Source organism: Procambarus clarkii, chromosome 4 (assembly GCF_040958095.1).
Source record: "Procambarus clarkii isolate CNS0578487 chromosome 4, FALCON_Pclarkii_2.0, whole genome shotgun sequence".
Lineage (NCBI taxonomy): Eukaryota > Metazoa > Arthropoda > Malacostraca > Decapoda > Cambaridae > Procambarus > Procambarus clarkii.
Genome location: NC_091153.1, coordinates 45,182,158 through 45,200,926, shown reverse-complemented (window position 1 = coordinate 45,200,926; position 18,769 = coordinate 45,182,158). Strand labels below are relative to the sequence as shown.

Sequence of the window (18,769 nt, the reverse complement as noted above, 5' to 3'; positions counted from 1 at the left end):
TAACAAAACAAAAAAATGTTGTGCGTGTCTACAGGTAATATAATGAAACCTTTAACTTTTTGTTTGTATCATGGGCACAAATATGTTTTATTTGTAAATGAAGTGTTTGAAATTTATAGTCAAAGGACAGTGGCCTGTCTGTTTAAATTAAAAAATTTACAAAATGGTAACAACAAAAATTATAGTGCAATATTTTTAAGTTATTAAATAATAATTTAAAAAGTTTATATAGTGTAAATATGTAATTATATTCTGTAGCTAGTTAAGTATGTTGTAACCTGAACACACACACCTGTTGTACTTTTTTTTTTCCTATGAATTTTCCTCAGGAATAAAATAAATATTTATTAAAATATTTTTATTTTAGTCTTGCAATACATACATACATCTTACCCTGAATTTAGTTTCAGTACACTATGAACCATTCAAAGAAATGTGCCTAAATTAAGTCCTAACTCAAAAAATAATTTATCTGCATCTAATATAGGTCACTCATTCACCTGTTATCCACCATATTGGCCTTGACAACATGTAGCTAGAATCTACAATATAGAAAATTGTAGGTCAACATATGGAAACTATTGTAAATTGAACTTGTATTAATAAACAAAATCAAATTAGAAAAAATGACCATCATATGCTGAACAGCTGCGTTATGTCAACCATTATTGGAAATTCAGATACCTTAACTTCCTTTTGTAAATACAGAACTGTATGTTATCATGGCGGAGCGTGGGCCGAGCCCTTGCGATGATTTCGGGGCTCAACGTCCCTCAGGCCCTTCACTGGGACGTGGAGTCATTTAGCACTACAATATGGAAAGCTTAATTTAACAATAGGAAGATCATTTACTGTAGTAAGTAACGTTTGCAGGCTATTACCTTAAATGAATTTTTGTAACAAATGTGACGGTTCTTAAATTTAGAAATTGTATATATATAAAGAAAGAAATTGAAATATACTACACTTCTCTAAATTTAACTTATCTTTAGAATCGGAAATGAAAAACACATTAACATGAACATATGCCATGGGGCTTGTTAATGTAACAATACATTTAATAATTACTTTAAACCAAATAAATACAATTATCTGGAGCACATAAATAATTCACTTGATTTGGAATGAAGTTTATCATTAATATTAGGGTCAGAAAAATTTAACTTTCATTTAAATACTTGTATTAGTTTAATTTAATTTATAATTACAGAATTTTTTCACGCAGTTTTGACAATATCAAGATTGAACTTGAAAGCTAAACAAATTTCACAAAGTTCTGAAATAAATCTTCAGAAAATTAATAATAGTTACTGTATCAATCACTCATGTGCAATGTGCTTAAATTTTATATTTCTTTAAAATTTGACAAAGTCCATGAGGATTCCTTAATAGAGTACTGCAAGCCTTCCTACTCAATGTATAATTGACAAATGTGAAGGAAATGCCATACAAGAAGGAGCAGCCTTTATGAAAGATGTATTGCCTTGGATAAGCTGCTTAATGACAGTCTAACCCTTAGACAGTGGTCATCATAAACTGTTGATTCACAGGGTAATGCGGTAATCGTCATATGAAGATTTAAAATGTTATTGTTTGGATTTAACATGTATGATGCAAATGTGGATATAAAAGCTCTGGATGTAAATAAAGAAAAACAATTGCCGGACCAACCAGGCTGTGGTGGGCCTGCGGGCCACTCCAAGCAACAGCCTGGTGGACCAAACTCTCACAAGTCAAGCCTGGCCTCAGGCCGGGCTTGGGGAGTAAAAGAACTCCCAGAACCCCATCAAGCAGGTATATGTGGCCCTGCGGGCCGCTCCAAGCAACAGCCTGATGGACCAAGCTCTCACAAGTCAAGCCTGGCCTCGGGCCAGGCTTGGTGAGTAGAAGAACTCCCAGAACCCCATCAACCCATCAAGCAGGTTAAATGATAAGACAATCAGTGAAACATCAGAGAATAAATCGGGAAGTGTTGTCAAGTGCCCGACGCAGCCTTACGTATGCATCTGTCACCCAGTGAAATGGTAAATATTAACTTATGTTCGTGTTTTTCTTATATTCTGCACACAAATTAATAATTCTATAAATGGAAAATTAATTTTTTTATTTTTTTTTATTGTTTATTTTTTTTGTGCATAGGCAGGTATGACCATTTCTACATAGCCACTGTCTAAGGGTTAAGTGATAGGAAACTATTAAAAGGAAATGCTTTTTAAAATACTCACATTTTGTGTTGATGCTACACCTTATCACCCTTTTACTAGTTTTCCATATTTTAACTCCTTACTGCTATTTCTCTCTCGTCTATTTTCTTCCTTTGGGCTGTAGAGGGTGACTAACGAGGTTGGATTTCAATGTAAACATTCCATTTCGGTGCAAATTCATTCCCAAAATACATATTTTGTTTAAAGCTTTCAGCATGTGATGTATCTCACTTACTGGGAAATTGAATACCAGTAATGTTATTAACTAATAATATCTTCAGTTTTGTTAACTATGAAAGATAAAAAAAAATTGCAATTACACCAACTTTCATGCCCTAAAGACCTAAGCAACCATGCACCAATATAAATAAACTACTCTCCCACTGCAGTACTTCTACTGAATTCTGCCAATGAATTTTATGAATATGAATTCTCTTATGCCCTTAATATAAAACATTCAGCAAACAAAAATATTCTGAGCATCCATCCACTAAAATATTTACATAAATAAAACATGATAAATATGACAACTAGTTACTCAATACATTTAGTAAAAATATGCTACATACACCCTAAAAAAAAAAAATATTTTTGCTGAATAAACCTATAGATTTGTTTAAAATCTTCAAAGAATGGAATGGGAGTTTTGTCTGCGCCGATTTTGCCATTTCTGAACCTCTCGAATAACAAGCCGTGTCAAGAGCTGAAATAGACAATGTGGCAGCTTAGGAAAACATATTTATGTATATTTTAAAGAGTAGAGTGAATAATTACTAACCAAAACAGTTGACCAAAGGTTAATTTACTTAACTCACCTTCCTACCTTAGCATATCTTTCTGGAAAAAAACAACCTCTCATATTATAAAAAACAAGTTACACCCAAGTGTTACGACCTTCCAACCAGCACGATGAAATATTTATGTATATACATACTGTACACACATTATAATATCAACTCTAATATATGTTATATTAGAATTATATGAATATGTTTACGGATGATGCTAGAGGCTGGGGAAGATGGAGACGCAGACGATTGTCACACCCTTCAAATTTATCTAGATAAAATGTGTGCTTTGAGCAATATGTGGCAAATGGAATTCAATGTGAATAAATGCCATGTTATGGAATGTGGAATTGGAGAAAATAGACCACACAAACTTACAAATTATGTGGAAAGGATTTAAAGCACTCAAATAAAGAATGAGATCTAAGGGTGGTTTTAGAGCCACCCTTAAAACTGTCTGGAAACTGGAAAATGGTCTGGAAACTGTCAGATGTGGAACACAAAGAACATTGTGCGAGAAGCATATGTGTCACTTTCCAACTCTGACTCGCTTTTAATTACTGTACATGGATTGGAAATACTGAAGAAACTGGTCATGACTTGCAAGACCAAAATTGGAATTTGCAGCAGTTGTATGGTGCCTAATCTCAAGAAGCACATCAATGAACTGGAAAAGGTGCAAAGGTATGCTACAACATGACTTCTGGAACTAAAAAACAAAAGTTAGAGAGAGGCTAGAGGCATTAAATATGCCAAAGCTAGAAGATAGAAGAAAAAGAGACGATACGATCACCACTCGCAAAATAACAATAGGAATCAACCAAATTGACAAAGAGGAATTCCTGAAACCAGCAATTTCATGAACAAGAGGACACTGAACAAGAGGACACAGATTCAAACTAAGGAAACAAAGGTGGCAGAAATAGAAAGTTTCATTTTGCAAACAGAGGGGTAGACAACTGGAACAAGTGAGATGGTGGTGGAAGCCAAAACCATCTGTAGTTTCAAAGCATTATATGACAAAGTACTGGGAAGACGAGACACCACGGGTATAGCTCTCATCCTGTAACTACACTTAGGTAATTACACACACACACACACACACACACACACACACACACACACACACACACACAATATACAAATGTAACTTTAACCCTTGTCATCAACAGTTGGCTCTGAAGATCAAATAAGCTACACTAAACAAATTATTTTCTCGAGTGTAAACATAAAACAAAAAGATAACTTTTAACCCTTAAAGATAATTAAACAACAAAACCAATCCTAGTCATATACATAAAAATATAAAGAGTATTGTATGACTTTTCTTGCCAGAGTATCGCATTATTCAGTTTACTGTACTGTAATATTAAAGAAAAAATAAATATGGAGCAGAGAACTGTTTCAATATAAATATAATAAAATTATTGTTAGAACAATATTCTTCCGCTGATTCTTCCACTGCATTTTGTGGCCGAGCACCAAACGTCAATTAGGCTCATGATGCGGCTGGTGCCTGTTAGTGTTTCAGTATGTGTTAATGTGTCCCCACCGTCCCCCATACCACTCTCTTGCGCCTTCACTGTGTATACTCCCATATCTAACATTCCCTAAAGGAATAACATTTGCCTACACAATTTTAAGTCAATTAAAATACTTTTTTCCTGCTGTGTCACCAAAGTTATCCAGCAATGTGAAATTCATCTTCATTACCTACACCATAAGGTCACCATTGATCATCAAGAGATAGGAGCTGCTCTTTTCAGTAGTAAACCAATAGGTTTGCCTATCAAAAACCAATTATATGGGCGCATCCAATCCCACGATCGTCGTCTCCCCTAAATCAACACAACAAAACCAATTATATATTTCTATTACAAGGCCTGTTAGCATTACTTGCACAAAACATAAAAGAACAGAGGTATGAATGATTGTACTTACAAGGAGAGCCAACACATCAGCTACCATAAGCATATAGAAGACGTAGTCCCAATCAAGATCCGATACAGGGCCAGCGATTAGTGGTCCAACTGCAGCTCCTGTATATACACAAAAGATATTTGATTAACTTGTCATTCAGAAAACCTGTAGACTTTAATATTTTACTAATACCAAATCCAGGAATTAAGGGCCCTAAACCAGCTTTTATAATACAGTACGTTTTCTTTTTATTGTCATTACAGTATAACGCTCAGATTATTACAGTAGTTACATTTTGGAATTTAAAAAAAAATTGGTCAACTCAAGTTCTTTTTTTTTTTTTGTTGTTTTTTTTGTTTTTACTGTCAACTATACACAAAAATAGGCAATAATGCCAAACAGCATTTTTTCGTTTTGTTTTTGCAAAACAAATGGCCTTTCTTGAGATGATTTTGGGGCTTAGCTTCCCCGTGGGCCGGTCCTTGACCCAGCTTTCTTTTTGTTACCCCCCAGGAAGTAGCACATAGCAGCTGTCTAACTCCTAGTTACCTATTTACTGCTAGGTGAACAGCAGCATCAGGGTGAAAGAAACTGCCCATTTGTTTCTGCCTCCACCGGGGATCGAACCCAGAACCTCAGGACTACGAATTTAGAGCACTGTCCACTTAGCTGTCAGACTCCATTGGTGCCTGACTAAAGTGCCAAACTTAAAGTGCCTATGAACATGGTGACCAGACCACACACCAGAAGGTGAAGGGACGACGACGTTTCGGTCCGTCCTGGACCATTCTCAAGTTGAATGACAATGGTCCAAACCGTATTTGGACTCGAGAATGGTCCAGGACGGACTGAAACGTTGTCGTCCCTTGACCTTCTAGCGTGTGGTCTGGTCAACATTCTTCAGCCACGTTATTGTGACTCGAAACCTGCCTAAGAGCAGTTTACATTTAAAGTACAGTATGTCATAATTACCACTGATCGGGAAAGGACCCAGAAAGGTAGGCAAATCAAAACGGACCACTGTCTGGTTAACCTGTGCTCTCTACATCCCTAAAGATCAAAATAACTCGCATAAAAAGACAGCAAACAAGCAAACCTTCATGCGACTAGAACTTGTTCGTTAGAGCTATCCCCCAAGTAGCAGGGAATAGCTCTAAGCATCGAGCACTAACAAGCGGAAGTGCTAGTCGCATAAAGGTTTGCTTGATTGGTTTCTTTCTAGGGAAGTTATTTTAATCTTTTGAGATGATCACAATTGACTTGAGAATGGTCCAGGATGGACAGAAACGTCGTCGTCCCTTCACCTTCTAGTGTGTGGTCTGGTCAAACTACTTCAGCCACGTTATTGTGACTCATCGCCTGCATCTTTTGAGATGTAGATTACACAGGTTAACCATTCAGTGGTCCGTTTTGATTCGCCTACCTTTCTGGGTCCTTCCCCGGTCAATAGCAATTATGACAAACTTTAAATGTAAAGTGCTCATAGCCATTGATCCCTGCACCTCTCTGAGGGGACCAGGTTCTGGCTTGTGGTCCCCGGTAGGCATAAGAACTCCTGTGACTGATGACCCCAAACTAATTAGCACATATCAGTTCGGATAGCTTCAAGGAGCCAACGGGGTTCCCCACAGAAAATTGTGTGATATACATTTTGTGTTGGAACAAAAAAAAAAAAAAAGATGATTAGGAAATATTTTAATATTTCTTTTGTAAATTATATAGAACTCTTTAAAGGCTAAATCTCAAAGAAATACAAATCTAAAACATGTTCAAGAGAAAGCGTGGTTCGGTGGCTAATTACCAGGCATCTTGTGTTTTGTTTGCGTAATAACTTTAAATGCATAACCGTGTACTGTAGTTCAATGAGCATTTTTCTATAAGGTAAATGCTGTGACTGTTCTAACACTAAACTAAAAATCCTAGAAAAAGCATGCATCTCTAATAAGCACACGAATATATATTACCTATGGAGCCAGTGCCATCAATGATGGCCGTCACTGTGGCAAGGGCTTTGGAATTGCCTTTAAGAGACTCGTGGGTCCCCAGGTCAGCAGACACTGCCGTTGTGATCAGAGCATACGGACCATTTACTAGAAGTCCAACAAGGATCAGCAGGAATATACTCAAGCCCAAACCTGCAGAGCTCAGCGTCTGGTATATGAACAGCTGTTGAGAACATTACAGTCGTAAGTGATTACATTACAAGTTTTAAGATGCTTCATATTATAATTGTGTTGCTCTTTTGGTCTACTCATACTTTAAAGCATGCGAATGGCTTAAATTAAATGTTTTGACCAATATGAGTAATTTATTCAGAAATTATGTGCAGCCCACCAATTGGACAATGTAAATTATCAAGCAGGTTACCATAAAATAAACAACTTTACCACACTGGATGAGCCTGATTGCAAAAGTTAATAGTTCAGCCATTTGATGTGGTCTCATAATCAAAACAATCACCAACATTTAAAAACTGCAAAGTGATCTTGTATGCTTACCATAGGAATGGCACAGACAAGCATTACGGAGCACGTACAAGCTGACATGCCCGAGTAATCACTGATCATTCCTGCCATGATGCCCCCAATTATTCCGCCCACATCGAAAAAGGTGGACAAGTCAGCACTCTGCTCTGCGGTGTACGGAGCTGTGGAAGAAGTGTCACTTAGCCATTTCTTAGAAATTAATAATGTGCAATGAACACTTAAAACTTTCGAGTCGTTAGGCGATATGTTTTCTTTTCACAAACTCGACAGAAAACTACAGTGGAACCTTGAGTGACGAGCATTTTGAGTAACGAGCAAGCCACTCGCAGAAAATATCTCTCGACTGAAGAGCTTTCCCTCGATTAACGAGCGTTCCCACTGGTTCTCGGACACCTCTGATGACAGTTTCGTTGTTGTTTCACATCACGAGCTCGGTACCGGAACGGATTAAACTCGTTAATCAAGGCGCCACTGTAGATATCTTTTCGATTGTTATCGATCAAGAGAGAGAGATTTGCATTCCTAGCACAGCATATCTTATGATGCAAACAGCATACAGGAGCCACAATGCTTACAAGGTACTATAATGAGTACATAGCATTATATTCAGGAAGAATATAATAATAGTATATTTATTAAAGTATAATAATCTTAGGGAGCCTGCAAAGGCTAATATAATGAGTTCAGAAGTATAGAGCACAGGGAGCAAGTATACGTATTGTATACACTAATTATGACAGTAAACTTCTTTAACATTTTTCGTACCTAAGTCTATATTTACTTTACCAAAAGATGTCTATATTTAAATATCCTGTATTTTATGATTATCTTCATGAATTATTCAAATAATTTTATGATTTTGACTCAAAATGTTTACAAATGAATAAGGGAATACTATATATATATATTTTTCAACTGGTTTGTAAATTCATTTTATAACATATACTGAATGAACAATCATTAAAATCAGATTAAAAGTAATGAGGACTCGCAAGAAACAAGGCAGACCGATTTAACCTGTTAAGTATAATGTAAACTAAATAATTGATCACTTGATATAACAAAGACTAAAGAAATACCCACTGCTGTTTAAGATGTAATTCGGTAACCAGTACAAAAACGTGTAGGACACGAGCTTGGCAAAGAAGAGGCACATGGAGAATTCCACTACACCCTAAAAAAAACAAAATTAACATTTATTATAATTTAAATCTGTACTACAAACTGCTAAATCACACAGAGATTTCAAATCAAAATAAAACAAAATATTTGCCTACTATCCTTCTGGTAAAGGTACTCCTTTACCAGGGGGTAAAGGTGCTCCTTTACCAGGGGGGTAAAGGTACTCCTTAACCAGGGGGTAAAGGTACTCCTTTACCAGGGGGTAAAGGTACTCCTTTACCAGGGGGTAAAGGTACTCCTTTACCAGGGGGTAAAGGTACTCCTTTACCAGGGGGTAAAGGTACTCCTTTACCAGGGGGTAAAGGTACTCCTTTACCAGGGGGTAAAGGTGCTCCTTTACCAGGGGGGGTAAAGGTACTCCTTAACCAGGGGGTAAAGGTACTCCTTTACCAGGGGGGTAAAGGTACTCCTTAACCAGGGGGTAAAGGTACTCCTTTACCAGGGGGTAAAGGTACTCCTTTACCAGGGGGTAAAGGTACTCCTTTACCAGGGGGTAAAGGTACTCCTTTACCAGGGGGTAAAGGTACTCCTTTACCAGGGGGTAAAGGTACTCCTTTACCAGGGGGTAAAGGCACTCCTTTACCAGGGGGTAAAGGCACTCCTTTACCAGGAGGAGGTGGTACTATCCCAACTTTTGGGTAAATACTGGTTTAGTAACAGGGTTGCTATATAATCATAATGGCTTGGCACTTCCCCCCCCCCCTGATAGTTCCCTCTGTCAGTAACAGGTTGTTGACTTGTGGAACCAATTACCGCATAACATGGTGGAGGTGAGGTCCCTTGATTGTTTCAAGTGTGGGTTGGACATGTATACGATTGGGATTGGGTTATAAATAGAAACTACCTCATATGGGCCAATAGGCCCTCTGCAGTTACCTTTCTTCTTATGATCTGTACAGCATTAAAAAGATGATGCAAAAATCTTTTATTTAATTATGATACTGTGCATAATCAGTATAAAATGAATAGAGCGGACTCACCGGGATGCTAAGAGCTCCGATGAAACTGATGGCCTTGTCCTTATTCTCCTCGGGAATAATGGGTTCTGACTCCATTTTCTTATCTTTCTCAACATAAGAAACAGCAGGGGAATCCTAGAAGCCAAAACATCATTATTTTCATTGACTTATCTACACACAAGCAATAATCAGTATGGTAATATATTTTTTTTTAATTTGGTGAATATTTATTATTTACATTTATCTGTGTATCAATAAATTTGTATCAATCTGATAAATGGTTAAACTATACATGTGATGAAGATCGTTGATGTAAAGATATTACTTAATTACATGTTATTCAAAAGTGAGGCATCATCTCTACTAATGTAGCTTTAATTTTAAAATGTTATATTTACTAATTTTGACAAATTTCCTCCATTGATATCTTAAAAGCACATTTTAACTACACACATCAAAAGGCTCAACATTACATATCCAATAAAAGTTAAAAAGAGAAACAACATGAAAATATTTTAATATCTCACGGCTTATGATGTAGACCTACAACACTTTAAAGAGACAGAGAGAGGAAGAAGTAGTTGGCAAATGATTAGTTTAAAAATATCAGGCAAAGTTGGCAAATGATTAGTTTAAAAATATCTGAAAATAAATATTATGTCACATTACCTTGGCAAAATCAATTTATGCTATACATAGTGTTCCTGTTTAGCAGTTAGTTCTATGATGACAAACTCCTGTTACCGTCTATAAACAGGAATAATTATTACGTCTAAATAATTTCCAACAGTCCGAGAGGCTTCAGCACAACGCCATACTATACCGTATTATTCAAAATACACAACAAAACACTGCTTCATATAGTTTAATGCCAAGACCCAATGGCAGTGCGTAAGCTTTGAGGTCTGGTAACTGTTCCGTGTCATTCATAACTTCCTAACTTGCTCTTGTAATCACAGTCCCAATTCTGGGGTGATGAGCATCTCCACCTTTATCTCTCTAAAGAGAGTTTGGGAAAATCTTGCAATTATACCTCAATAATTACATTTAAGGAATAAATTTATAAAATTAACTAAAATTGAAAAGAAACACAAGGGGAGGCAGAACAAAAGAAAATAATTATGAGAAATATAAACAAGGAAAAAGTGCTTTTAGAGCAGGATAACTGGTTGCTCCGTGAAGTAAGATTCACTATGGCTATTGTCGAGGATCAGCAACAGTCTTGTATGTTGACATTTTGATGTCGATGTCACAAGGAATGTTCCAAATGGCCCTTACAGGATCATAATGGCTTATGATCCTTCTCATAAACCTTCTCTAGTGTCAGAATATTGCCCTGATTGACCGATGCCAAATTCTGACCAAAAGCCACAGCAGACCTTACCTTAGGAAGCAACCAAGAGAGTGAAGCCCACACTCAAAGATCATGTGCTTCTATTACCATTAGGTTATCTTGAGATGATTTCGAGGCTTAGTGTCCCCGCGGCCCGGTCCTCGACCAGGCCTCCACACTCAGGAAGCAGCCCGTGACAGCTAACTCCCAGGTACCTATTTACTGCTAGGTAACAAGGGCATCAGGGTGAAAGAAACTCTGCCCATCATTTCTTCCCGGCGCCCGGGATTGAACCAGGGACCACAGGATCACACGTCCAGTGTTCTGTCCGCTCAGCCACCAGCTCCCCATTAGGAGCCAAGATGGACCAAAACAGTGTCACCTTCCTTTCCAATGTGAGGGGGTTTAACTACTAATATTCAGCCAAATGCAGGCGAGGAGTCAGAATAACACAGCTGAAAAGTGTTGACCAAACCACACACTAGAAAGTGAAGAGAAGACGACATTTTGGTCCGTCCTGGACCGCTATCAAGTCGATGACCATTATCACAATCTACTTGAGAATGGTCCAGGATGGACCGAAACGTCGTCGTCTCTTCACTTTCTAGTGTGTGGTTTGGTCAGCATTCAGTCACATTATTATGGCTCATTATCTGCACCATCATCAATATCATGTAGAATTCTTCAATTGAATTTTCAAAGTACATATACTGTACTGGTATATCTATTAACACTTAAAAACAGATCAAGTCTTTGGGAAAAACAACTAATTTCTAGCCATTCTTCCAAGGAAGGTTTAGTAAAAACAGCAACACTACTAGCACTCTTAACTTAGCTTGGCATACCAAAACAATGTGAGGCGGTGCAAAGCAAACAAAGATTAATGATGCAAATTGCCTAAACATGATTAATGGTGTTTATATATTCAAACTAAAAGTGATAAGCCAACAAATTATAAGAAGGTGCAAAGGTGGAAAATGAAATATATTTCTGGTTAATTATACAGCTGTGATAGTAAGCGTAGGATCACTTATTCAAATGCAGTATAGAATATTGTATTGTTCTTTAGCAGGAAAGACAAAAATGGTGATGGGGATTTCTGTCACCTGTATTCTGCTAAACTTAAAAAAAAAAAAAAAAAAAAATTAAATTTCACATAATAGATTGCATTTCAGTACCTCAAAAATCAACTAAAAATACTTTTGTTTGGAATAGTGTGGTAGATTGACATACACATTTTCTTTTTTGCAATTTGAAAAACTCTTCCACACCCTTAACTTGTAAATGAACACTTAACTCTTAAAAGTTAAATAACTATTCTTGTCACGATTCTTTATCCAAGCTTAAGGTCTTTCATTAATTCCATATCTATGTCCCATTCCCCTAAATCACTATGTATCTCATTTCTACACACACATATATATATATATATTATATATATATATATATATATATATATATATATATATATATATATATATATATATATATCTATTGATATTATTATTACCTCCTAACATAATAATTAAACTCAATTATCTGAATTGCCTCACTGCCTGTTCACTTCTGACTATTCAACTCCCATTGAAGCTATTATCATCATTTATCATCTCACTTTTGCTGTAATAAGAATGGATGGATGTTATTACAACTCGACTAAAGATACAACTCTTCCAACACTGGCTTTGGTTGTCAACATGTTAACAATACACTGCATTTAAATGAGTTTATACTGCAGCAGTATTAATTTACAATGTTAACATTGTTTATGATAACATTAACACAACACCACAATTGATTTGATAATTGTCCGGGACAGACTGAAACGTCATTGTTTCTTCACTTTCTGTTTGGTCGACATTGTTCAGCCACGTTATTGTGACTCTTCATCTGCTTAATATCTTCTACTTCTTAGCTCCCATATACAGTAGAGTACTCTAAACCCCATATCCCACAGGCATGTATGTAGCTCATGAAACTATACTATTAACAGAAAAAATGTATATTGTGCAACACCCAAAAAAAAAAAAAAAATAGAAAAGCAAAAACATCATAGATGCCCAAAACTGTGCTGCGTTTATTCAAAATTGTGGTGGCACAACAAAAGACAATTTACAACAACTCAAAATGCTCCCAACACATTAATACGATCACCTGTCTGTCATGTAAGTAGCAATACAGTTCACCGTCTTCATTCTGTACAGATAAACATAGATTTAATGAGTGTTTTTATACACCTACAATTTTGTGACGCACATACTGTACTGCGTTTACATGTAGATGAAAACAATGGCTTCCTTTGAAATGTTACACATTATATATAGCATATTTTTAACAAGTAAAAAACAAAAATAGTGAAACCAACTACAACCACTAAATATTAACAAATCTTTCCACCAAAATAATCTGCAGGTCTAATTACTCTTTGAATAACAATCAAAATCAATTTGCCATAATAATAAAAAGTACAATGCACATGGAATTACCCTATAATTACAAAACAATTATAATTATACAACAAAACCAGTTATACATGTACATTAGCACCTTAGGGCAGTTTATTATTATTGCATTTAAAATAACAATCATTCCAATAATAGCTTACTTTATGTCATAAATTATTTTTATTTATTTACTGAATGCAGCATTTGCCTCCTTAGTCTAAAATTAGCTAAATCTTTTGAAGTTCCATTTCAGTTATTTCTACTATTCTTCTAATTCCCGATCACCCAGTAAGCCTTAGAGGAGTACAGGTATTCCTAAAAAATCTCGCGTAAAGTGTAAAATAGAGGGCACATATCCAGAGACCTCTTAAAAAATGCAGGTGATGAGTCACAATAACGTGGCTGAAGTAGTTTGACCAGACCACACACTAGAAGGTGATGGAACAACGACGTTTCAGTCCATCCTGGACCATTCTCATAATTCACTTGAGAATGGTCCAGGACGGACCGAAACGTCGTCTTCCCTTCACCTTCTAGTGTGTGGTCTGGCCAAACCTCTTAATAAATAAAAAAAAAAAAAAAAAAAAAAAAAAAAAAAACCATGCCTCTAAATAAAACATCTTCTGGAGTAGTGTAACTAAAATATTCTACTACGATACTTACCCGCCAGAAACACAACACTTGATTTAGTGCAGAACATTTGGGAGGTTCTATACCAGAATGTAATCAAAAACATACATGAAGCCCAATAGAATTGAGAAAAGTCACGAAGTCAGCATGTCATTTGATCAATGCTCGACAAAAGAACATTTAAATTGTGTGTATCTCGTGCACCAACTCTTAAATCCACAATCTCAGAACTCTCTTAGAGCAAGGCTTTATTATACAGTATTAAATAAATCCAAGTACTGTCCTGGAGATGTTTTGACTACACGTCACCTAATAAACGAGTAGTCACCTCATAATTTGTTAAAATAATAATAGTATCAATGAGCAGCAAGCAGAAAGAAGAACAAAGCAAGCAAGCACAAGCACAAGCACCAATTACTCACGGTATCGAGGAGTGTTGCGGACTCATCCGTTGCCCATGTATAATCTGGAGTAAGCCGTCTTCTGGGTGGGGGAGAAACTCCCTCGGGCTACAAACAACCAGTAACAATGGAAGCATCATGTTAGCCAACTGTGTGCTACGTTAAGCACCACACACACACGCACCTTTGTACATAACACCAAGGTAATCAATGAGAAAATTCATCAAGGACTGCACAGCTAGTGCATAAAAGAAAAAGTGAAATATAGTTACTGCTAAACAATGACACTATGGCGATAAAACCCAAAAAACACCAAGTTGTAAAGTTTGGGATTTCCTCATAGTTGGGGAAAACCAAGGACTGCACACCTCGAACAATTTGCCATTGTAATGAAAGGTCTCTTTGATCTACCTTATCAGTAAACATAACACTGCGTGATAAACAAGTGTACCCATACAGCTAAACTTCACGGCTTTCTACAACCACCTTACACAAATATTAATACTTAAATGTGTCAATATACAACGTAAATAACAAACAAGATAGCTTCAGAGTGGATATGAGTGGGGGTGTATGGTGTGGGGCTGAGAGGGAGTTTGAGATGGTGAGAAGGGGGGAAAAGAGCAGGAGTGGAAAAAAAAAAAAAGATAGTAGGGGAGAGGTAAAGTGAGAGTAGGGAGAGGGAATAGGGTAAAAAAAAAAACACGGGCCCCTGCAGAACAGTCCTAAGGACAGCCAGCACGTATCTGAAAAACCAGAACCAGAAAGGGTGATATAGGGACATGACAAGCATGTATGACGGACTGCACCAGGTCCTGACTGACTGACATCACCTGGACCCCAAGCTGCCTTCTGGTGGCATGGAGGGGGTAACTAGTACTTGTAATGAGCTAATGACTGTGTTCCTGGTTGATAGGGTAGATAATTTATTCTTGCAATTGTGTGTTTTGTAGTGACCTACCTTTAATGTGGTATTTGCTCTTGGCTTGGATGATTTAGTATCCCCAGACTCCATATGTTTCTGCCTGAGATCAGATCAGATTCTGGATCTGGTTTGCAGTAGGCCTTTATGACTTGCAAGAGCCTGATAGGACATAATACATGTAGAGCTATCTCCAGATGAAGAGGGGGGGGGGAGGAAGTAGCGAAGAAATGAGAAAAACAAAATTAAGTGTTTAATGTAACAAAACACCTCTTTCTGGTAAGAGCTCCAATCGCTTCTTTATACTTCCGAGATGTCTTTCCACTACTGAGTTGCATCAGTCATCAGTCATAGACTTATGATAACCAACACCAACAAAGCATCCAGAAAGTAGGCAAAGCAATATAGACAAATGCACAATTCACGAAAATGAAGCACCCAAACGGCAAACAGACTGCAATGATTTACTCAAATTCATATGGTTCATTCAAAGCTCAGTACAAGCCCCTTAGTGTACAAAAATAGTTCAGGGAATGAACCACCAGGAAGCAGTCAGAATGAAACTGGAGGATGGAGCCCATAGCAAACCAAACGTCCAAAGGGCTTGCCATACTGTCCATACTGTCCCAAATTCATGTAACACATTGTGCACCTGATGGAGCAGATCTGACCACTGACCCTGGGAGACCTGGCGAGTGTTGATCACAAAAACCTAACCCAGAGCTGAGGTGCCTGAACATGTTGAGTGACAAGTTAGGATGGCACCAGAGAACAGAATCCTGAAAAGCCAGAAGAGGAAGCCAACGAAAGAAAGAGCCGGGACTAGAACCTAGTCCTGACAGAGGTAAAATCGGTGGAACCAGAGGAACTATCTTCTTATCTTACCTTGAGGTTATCTTGAGATGATTTCGGGGCTTCAGTGTCCCCGCGGCCCGGTCCTCAACCAGGCCTCCACCCCAGTACGCAGCCCGTGACAGCTGACTGACACCCAGGTACCTATTTACTGCTAGGTAACAGGGACATAGGGTGAAAGAACTCTGCCCATTGTTTCTCGCCGGCGCCCGGGATCGAACCCGGGACCACAGGATCACAAGTCCAGTGTGCTGTCCGCTCGGCCGACCGGCTCCTGAACTAGCACAACACTCAGAGCCAGACCCTGCCCAGGGCAAATACCATGTAGACAAAGTTCAGATTCCAGCACAACCAACCTACGAGTCACCCGAGACCAATCTAAAAATCAGACGGCAACACTGCTACAGGCATTTGGATTATCAGTGGACGAAGGAATCCTGAAGCATGGGGTACCCCTGACGTTCAAGACAACATCCAGAGATCAAGTGGGTATCAAGATGGCACGAGGATGGAGGTGGAAGGAGCATGAGGAAGAGGTGGAAAAACTGGACGGAGGCATGGCATGGAAACCAAACCCCAAAAGGATAGGCTCTGGAGAGCCACCTAAAATGAGGCAATGGTGTTGGACATATAACCAAGAAGGCAGGCTTGCCTTCCATATCCTACAGTTAAGACACTGAGGAGAAAAGTAATGCTGCAAGAGCAATGTTAAAGTATCAAGCCCAGTTCAGTATCAAGTCACCATGGTTAAAATAAGGAAACACAATAACTAAGCTAAGTCCCTAATCTTTCATCCCAGACCACAGTCATAGGGGCAGACCTAGTCACAAGACATGGTCCTTAATGTGCCCTAATCAAACCACTATACAAGAACAGGAAAATGCAGCCTTTGTCCCAAAAGGAAAAATAATAACTACACAAAAACTCAAGCAGGACCCAGGGTAACTGAGTAAGCAGGCGATGAGTCACAATAACTCTCAATCGACTTGAGAATGGTCCAGGACGGACCGAAATTTCGTCTTCCCTTCACCTTCTAGTGTGTGGTTTGGTTAACTGAAATAAGTTATCAAATCACACACACTGCATGATGTAGTGACAACAAGAACCCAAATATCATCCCCAGCACAAACACCTGTCTGGGACTAAGTCTTAAGGAACTTCAAATGCTAGAGACAAACTGAGGGGAGGGGGGGGAAGAGAATGATCACAGGTGTTGCAAGAAACAGACCAGCACAGCAGACAACTCTTCAACACCAATAAGTGAGAGAGCCCACACACATCAAATGACTAGCCAACACACACACACACAAGCATTCACTAACATTACAGCACAATAAAACAAAACTTGCAAAGCTAAACACAAGTTACATTACTTAAGAAGCTTATGCCTCCTTATCTCGAGATGATGTCGGGGCTTAGCGTCCCCACGTCCCGGTCCTCATCTAGGCCTCCTTTTTGTTACCCACCCCCAGGAAGCAGCTCGTAGCAGCTGTCTAACTCCCAGGTACCTATTTACTGCTAGGTAACAGGAGCATCAGGGTGAAAGAAACTCTACCCATTGTTCCCGCCTCCACCGGGGATTGAACCCGGAACCTCAGGACTATGAATCCTGATTGTTGTCCACTCGGCCATCAGGCTTCCTAAGTGTGATGACATAATGAACCAGGAGAAGAAATGAGGTGGAGCATGGCTGAACTTTCTTGACATGTAGAGGCCGACATCTGGTATTGGGGTGGTGGTCGTAGCAGCCAGCCAGTTACTTTAATAGCAATTCAAGACTGGACAGGAATTTGAGTGCAAATGAACAAACTTTCTGGAAGTTATTTCAGGATGGATCAAATAATCTCCAGTGTCTCCCTGCCACTTGTTGTACAAGCATTTACAAAGATCTTCACTACACCAGGGGGGTAAAATGTCCATCTGCCTGGTTCTGTCTTTCGATATATGCAGGATGTTGTGTAGGGAAGGGAATTATCAGGGAAAGCACCAAGCCATTACGACTATATAGCACTTGGAAAGGATCGGGATAAGGATTTGGGATGGGACAAAGGGAAGGAATGGTGCCCACCACTTGGACGTTGGGGATTGAACGCTGACCTGCATGAAGCGAGACCGTCGCTCTACCGTCCAGCCCAAATGGTTGGACGCACAACCAACTTGTGCGTGCAGGGAAGAAATAAAGTGATATAAATCAGAAAAGAGGAAGGACGTAGTGCGTGAACAGGCATGGAGAATTACTCACATCATGCTTAACTAATAAACACAACAGCAGTCTAAGTACATGTACCAACATAAAGCGTACAAATCTACTCTAACACACAACACTGTAATTCATAATTTACAATTCTAAATTGTATGCATATTTTATTCTAATACTGTACTTGAAATTTTGAAATATTTTACTGCTGAATTACATGACTGATTTCAACACCCGAGTGCATTTACTACCAAATATATTCATCCCACAACAAAAAATATACTAATAAAAATGTCCCTTACGGATACATACAAATTTTTAAAAACTACTATAGTACACAAGTTATTGAGTTAGTGGACAACTTTCCCAGTATTCTGAAATTAAACATCAGACTTTCACATAAACATAAGAAACACCTAATTTCCTACAAGCATTTACTTGAATCTATTAG

The 18,769-nt window shown here is 38.1% G+C and overlaps 1 protein-coding gene across 1 annotated transcript in view; it reads right to left on the bottom strand.

Annotated features, from left to right (window-relative positions):
- Positions 1-343: 343 nt before the first annotated feature.
- Positions 344-18,769, bottom strand: part of LOC123749861 (major facilitator superfamily transporter 16) — a 33,270-nt gene continuing 14,844 nt past the window's right edge. Inside the window, 7 exon segments of the mRNA XM_069334188.1 lie at positions 344-2,907; positions 4,934-5,031; positions 6,877-7,078; positions 7,411-7,559; positions 8,482-8,572; positions 9,561-9,674; positions 14,369-14,455. Of these exon segments, the coding sequence (XP_069190289.1) occupies positions 2,830-2,907; positions 4,934-5,031; positions 6,877-7,078; positions 7,411-7,559; positions 8,482-8,572; positions 9,561-9,674; positions 14,369-14,455 (819 nt within the window). The 3' untranslated portion in view covers positions 344-2,829.